Below are 6,190 nucleotides of genomic sequence, written 5' to 3'. Positions count from 1 at the left end.
GAGGCAACAAATGAGTGGTGAGAGGGGCTCTGTGGACGCACAGAATGGGCTGACTGATGGGGCCAGGAGGAAGTAGAGCTTTAACAGGTTGCTTAATTACAAGTCCCGCTGGCCGTCCTGCGCCACTCTTGGGATAGGGAAGAGCTTGGGTGAGGGCTAGGTAATGCCTGGGTAGGCCACACTGTCACCCTGCTAATTAGGGTTCCTGGGACTCCTCCCCAAGGCGGGGTCCAGGCCCCCTCCCTCCCATAAAAATCACTCCGCTGCTCCTCAGCCGGGCACTCATTGTACCTTCCTGCCACCCCGGGCAGTGTCTGGGCCCTCATCTCCCCCTCCCTCTACCCGCCCCCTCACGCCCACCGCCACCGGCCCCAGGGATAGCCAGCCCAGGCGAGGATACATCGAGCCTAGAGACATGGGAGTTCGAGGAGCCTTCCACCTTCTGCTCGTGTGCCTGAGCCCAGGTATGGGGCTGGGCAGCCGGCAGGGATAAGACACCAAGGAGCTCATGGAGGGCCTGGAAAGTGGTGTGCCATGTCCCTGGAGGGGCACTGCCCACTATCACCCTGCTGTCATTCCAGTTTGGATTTTTGCCCAGGGGGGCTCTCCCCAGGAGAGCCCTGTGTTTGAAAGTCTGGTGATGTCTCTGAGTGGAACTCTGCAGTCTCCGTGAGCCTGCGGGCTCCCATGTGTGCAGGGACACGTCCCTGCGAACTCAAGCCCTGGGCTTGCCTGGAGTTTCCTGGGGAACGGAGATGGGGTAGGAGTCAGCTGACTCCACTGCAAAGCTGGGTGGGGGCTGAGGAGGAGCCTGGGAAGGAGCAATTTTCATCATTTGACCTGTCTGGAAACAAGTCCCAGAGTGGGCCTATCCCTGGCGAGCAAGGGGCAGGGGAGTTGCAGACCTTGAACGGGCAAGGGATGAGGGTTAGGGTACGACTGAGTGGTTGGTCCTTTCATGGCTAGTGTGGGCTCAGGGTGTCCTGGCACTGTGAGGGGCCCAGGAGGTGTCCCACCAGGATGAGGCAGGAGGAGGGTGGGGAGAGCACTGGGGCTCAGGGTTGGATAGTGTGGATACCTGCCCGAGTTGGGCAAGTCCTGACAAGGGCTGTGTTGTGTGGGTATTGCTGGAAATGGCTCTGCGTCCTCTGGGGTCTGGACTTGGGGTGAGCAGGAAGCAGAATATGGAGTATCGTGTGTGTGTGTGTGTGTGTGTGTGTGTGTGTGTGTGTGTGTGTATGAGACAGACAGAGAGAGAGACAGACAGACAGAGACTGACTGACTGATTCTTTAGCAGGATGCCTGTAACAATCGTACTCATCTTTCTGGAGTCTCGATGACAGAGCCCAGTGGCTAGAGCCCACGCAGGAAGCCCAGGCTGTGCTGGGGACCTGGGGCAACTCCATGTGTGTGTGGTGTGGGTCTGTGGGTCTGTGAGAATGGCTCAGCATTGTGGTTGTTCTTGCGCCAGTATCCCCTGGTGGGAGCTGCCTCTGTTCCTGTTCTGCCTGATAGAGGGCTAGGAGCTCTGAGAGCAGTTCAAACGTTCAGAAAGGATGTATAAGCTGAGAGTAAACACTGCTATTGAGGTGACAGCTCACAGAAGGTCCTCCCAGTTCAACCCCTGGTCCTTTTTTTTGCAGGGGGAAGGAGGCGATTCGTCCTCATTGTCCTCTTCCGCAGAAAGTCCATTTTGACTCCCCCATTCCCATGCCGCCCCCGAAGTCTTTCTACCTACCTTTCTCTTCCACTCTGACCTTCTTCCCTCGCTCCAGCCTCTTACCTTCCCTGGAAGTCCTTCCTCAGTGCGACAGTCAGGTGAGAGCAGAAAGGACTTCCCAAGCTGAGGGAGAAGTGGAGCGAGGAGGTTGAGAAAGCTTCCAAGGAGACAGAAGAGCTGGGGCGAGGCTCATGGGCTGGTGCAGGGTGGAGGCTCCTTCCAGCACTAGCCCTTCCTCTTTGAGCCACACTTTCTAAGCCCTCCGCCACCCCCCAGCTGGGTCGAGCACGCACAGGTGTGGGGCAACCGTGCTGTCTGTCTGGGTGGCTTCCAGTGCCTTTCCCCAAGGAGGCGTTGCTGCTTCCAGCTGGCTCGTGGCTTACTCTCTGCTGCCCCAGGATCTGGCAGATGGCATCAGGATCCTTATCTCAGCAATGAGCGGGTGTTCTCTTGGCCTGGGGTTAGAGTCGGCATCACCCGGTCCGTTAGAGTCCAAGCCGCCAACCTGCCGCCTTTGGATCACCCTGGAGGCTAGTGGGGTTAGGACAAGGCTGGTGGTCAGCCAGAGGCCTGGGGAGCAAGGCAGTGATCCCTGGTGTTGGAGGGGCCCCTGCGACCTCTTTCGTCTTGATGAAGGAAGGCCATGGCAATTCTGAGAATTGCAATGTCTTTAGTGTCGGTTTGTGTGCACAAGCGTGCCTGTCCAGAAGGACCTGGCAGTATATGTAGGAAGGCTGAGTCTGCATAGGTATGTCGCTGCATTTTGAAGACTTGTGTCTACACACTGATTTATTTGGCAATGATGGTGTGTGTGTGATGCTCTCAAGTGTGAATGTGGTCCAGGAGAGCCAGAGATTGGCTGAGCAGAATGAGTTGGAGACTCAGGCTGGGACTCCCGGGGCCTTGCTGACTGTCAACAAAGAAAGCAACAGCAGAGAGAGCTGCCCAAGGTGAGGGGCCCCAGAGTGGGAGGCAGAGCCCATTGTGCAGAGGGTGGGGCCCGAGGCACTCCCACCTCAGCTCCCTGGGTAGGTCCAACCGGTTGGGACTGGGGTTGGCCTGAGGCTTTAGGGTAAAGAGGGAGAGGAGTTTGGTCCTGAGTGTTAGGACCCTAGCAGTTTCACTTGCTATCCACCAAGGAAGCCCATAGGAACTGTAGGTGCCCAGAAGGGTGTGCGGTCCTGCTCAGTGGCTGGGGAGCTCCATGACTCAGTAGGGCGCTGTGCAGGGTGGGGAGGGATCCTGATGGGAGAGAGAATGTGGGGGTGGCTGTATTTGAGCCATATGATCACAGATGAGGAAGGACACACAGTCCAGATGGCTATATGTAGTCAGTCATTCACTATCACACAGAAACATGGCCAGACTCCTGGTCACAGCTGCCTGTCACACACAGGCACAGGTTCTTCCACAGGCAAACATGGCCTCAAGCCATCATACATGGTCACACAGACACACACTGTCACACACAGGCATGCACACCGCCCCACATGCGTGGTACATATAGATGTACCCAGAGTTTTGCCCCTCAGTAGGAAAGGGACGACCTTTGGTCTCTAGGTAGGAGCACCTCACTTGGTCTAAGCAGAGAATTTCACAATGCTGTGTGTGCCACATGCCTGCCTTCTGATGGACAGATGGGCAGGCACCCTGCTTAGTTATATGCAAGCCTATTTTTAGAGTACATATACGCAGCCCCAACTACTCAGGCACACAGTGTACATACATGTGTGTATTCCTGCATACATACAATCATGTATATGCCTATGCCTACCTAGAAGCTATATACACACAAATGTTATCCAGATGCCATCATACATAATCATAAAACACTTACATGTGTGCATAAGCACACGCAGACACTATCATCTTAATATGCATGCATCTATGAGTACGCAGTTCCATGTAAAACAACTCACACTCACGCATCCTCAGAGCAGCCCCTCTGAGCAGCTCAGAGTGAGGAAGCCCCGCTGAGTGCCAGGTTGCAGTGGGTAGAGAGGCTGAGCCGACTACCTGAAATCTGGTTTTCTGCCTCCACCCCCACCCCCAGCACTGCTGTCTGCTGTGCGGATCAACGGGGATGGCCAGGAAGTCCTATACCTGGCAGAAGGCGATAACGTGAGGCTAGGCTGCCCCTACATCCTGGACCCTGAGGACTATGGTCCCAGTGGGCTGGACATCGAGTGGATGCAGGTCAACGCAGACCCTTCACATCGAGAGAACGTGGTGAGTGCTGGGCACGGGCTTCCCCTCGCCCCCCAATTCAGGCCAGCCAAGGAAACCAAGACTTTGAACTTGCTCCAAGGCCTCACAGGGAGTGGGCGGCTGGCAGGCGAGCTCTGCCAGCCTGCTGGCCTCTTCCCTGCCAGTGTAGGAGGAAGAGGCAGAGTGGCCCCTGTCCTTTACAAGGTCCTTATCTGACCTGAGACTTTCCAAAGACCTTAATGGCACCTGATCACCACACCCCCTGCAGGCGGTCACTGGATCAGACCTTGCGCCTCTGATTACCCAGTTGAGGAAACGGAATGTCCAACCAGTTCTGTGATCTGCCCACAGCAGCCAGCCCAAAGGGTCCTCCTTGGCTTCATCTGCCTCACTGTGGGTTTCCCTCTCTCTCTCTCCAGTTCCTTAGCTACCAGGACAAGAGGATCAACCACGGCAACCTCCCCCACCTGCAGCAGAGGGTCCGCTTTGCAGCCTCAGACCCCAGCCAGTACGATGCCTCCATCAACCTCATGAACCTGCAGGTATCCGACACAGCCACCTACGAGTGCAGGGTGAAGAAGACCACCATGGCCTCCCGTAAGGTGGTCGTCACTGTCCAAGGTACAGCCTGCCTCCTCTGACTTCTGAGCCCAGGGTGGCTTGGCCACCCTGAACCTAGCTCTGCCTCTTGGTTGGACCCTATCTTCCATATACCTACTTCCTTACAGCTCGGCCTGCGGTGCCCATGTGCTGGACTGAGGGTCACATGACACGTGGAAATGACTTGATGCTGAAGTGCTATGCCAATGGGGGCACCCAGCCCTTCTCTTACAGGTGGGCCAAGATCAGTGGACATACCCACCCCTACCGCGCTGGGTCCTACCACTCCCAGCACAGCTTCCACTCTGAGCTCTCCTACCAGGAGTCGTTTCACAGTTCCATCAGTCAAGGTGAGGGGCTCTCAAGCCTGCTTGGGTAGGGGAATGAGTGGAAGTAAGATCAGGGGCTCTGGGAGCCTCTGGAGCTTTCCTGGAGCCAAGAAGAGCCTGAAATGTCTGGGGGGGAAGACCTGCCTCTCTCCCAGCAGTTGCTATTGAGAAAAGGAGAAGAGACAGATGTGGGAGTTATGCACAAATGGGATGGCTAATTTAGGGGGAAAGCAGTCTGAGACAGACAGAGGTGGGTTTGAGTCCTGGCCGAACCACGGCTTGGCTGCACAACTCAGGCCAGTAGTCTCTCTGGGCCTTGGCTTCTTCCTATGTGAAAGGGGAATAACTCCTGCCTTCCAGCGACCTGCGAAGATCCACTGGGATGAGGGGGGTAAAGCTCCTGGACTTAGAGAAATTGATTATTCCTCACAAACTGAAACCCTCAGAGCAAGGAGGCTTAACCCTGTCCTCACTGCACAAATGAGGCGACCAAGGTCCAGAGAGGGGACTTGATTTCCCTGACATCATCGAGTGAAGGAGGGGTGTCTCTGCCCTGTTTCTGGGGGAGGGGTGTCTCTGTCCTGTTTCTGGGGGAGGGGCCCTTCCTTTGAACAGACAGAGAGGAGTGGGTCGGCGTGTGGACACATGTTCCTGAGGATACAGCTTCCCTTCCTCCAGAGGGCGAGCCGCCCACCCACAGGAGCCCAGGGTGGGGAGGGGGTCCTCCGAGACCAGTCTTCCAGGACTCACTGCTCCTCTCTGACTATCCTGTAGTCACAGGCCTGAACAACGGGGACCTGTTGCTGAAGGACATCTCCCAAGATGACGACGGGCTCTATCAGTGCACAGTGGCCAACCACGTGGGCTACAGTGTGTGCGTGGTGGAGGTGAAGGTCCCAGGTAGGTGCCCCGGCCTGGCCTGGCCGGGGGCTGGGAGAGCTGGATAGGGAGGCACCTGGGCTGTACTGGGGAGTCTTGGCTGGTTTGGCATGCCGTCTCACAGGTGGGAAGCCCCAAGGGAAATGCGCAGACCTAAGTGGTTAGCTTGCATCTACCCAGCACCCGGAGGACTCCTTTGCCCCCCAGCCTCTTCCCCACAGATTTCCTACCCTGGCGCCTCCAGCGGAAAAGCCTGACCAACGCCCCCCACCCCTCCTCTCTCCACAGACTCCCGGCGTGTGGGCATGATCATCGGTGCCGTGCTGGGCTCTCTGCTCATGCTGGGCTGCCTGATGGTGGGCATCTGGGGGCTCGTCTGCTGCTGCTGCGGGGGCGCCGGGGCTGGAGGCGCCCGCGGTGCCTTCGGCTACGGCAACGGCGGCGGGGTCGGCGG

At 57.1% G+C, this 6,190-nt stretch overlaps 1 protein-coding gene and 1 long non-coding RNA gene across 2 annotated transcripts in view; one reads left to right on the top strand and one right to left on the bottom strand.

Moving 5' to 3' along the window:
* The window catches only part of LOC123522623, a 6,156-nt gene extending 4,319 nt beyond the window's left edge, over positions 1 to 1,837 (bottom strand). Inside the window, exon 1 of the long non-coding RNA XR_006680861.1 lies at positions 1,739 to 1,837. This is a non-coding gene — a long non-coding RNA (uncharacterized LOC123522623). The remainder of the gene's footprint in view (positions 1 to 1,738) is intronic.
* Positions 1,838 to 3,607: 1,770 nt separating this feature from the next.
* Positions 3,608 to 6,190, top strand: part of VSIG8 (V-set and immunoglobulin domain containing 8) — a 4,064-nt gene continuing 1,481 nt past the window's right edge. The window contains exons 1-6 of the mRNA XM_045298370.1: positions 3,608 to 3,611; positions 3,774 to 3,949; positions 4,348 to 4,549; positions 4,657 to 4,878; positions 5,632 to 5,757; positions 6,025 to 6,182. Of these exons, the coding sequence (XP_045154305.1) occupies positions 3,608 to 3,611; positions 3,774 to 3,949; positions 4,348 to 4,549; positions 4,657 to 4,878; positions 5,632 to 5,757; positions 6,025 to 6,182 (888 nt within the window). The remainder of the gene's footprint in view (positions 3,612 to 3,773; positions 3,950 to 4,347; positions 4,550 to 4,656; positions 4,879 to 5,631; positions 5,758 to 6,024; positions 6,183 to 6,190) is intronic.

The sequence above is a fragment of the Echinops telfairi genome, unplaced genomic scaffold (genome assembly GCF_000313985.2).
Source record: "Echinops telfairi isolate 266 unplaced genomic scaffold, ASM31398v2 ScPeMD7_7425;HRSCAF=8463, whole genome shotgun sequence".
NCBI lineage: Eukaryota > Metazoa > Chordata > Mammalia > Afrosoricida > Tenrecidae > Echinops > Echinops telfairi.
Note: the sequence above shows the minus strand (reverse complement) of the source record. Positions and strands in the feature narration are given on the sequence as shown.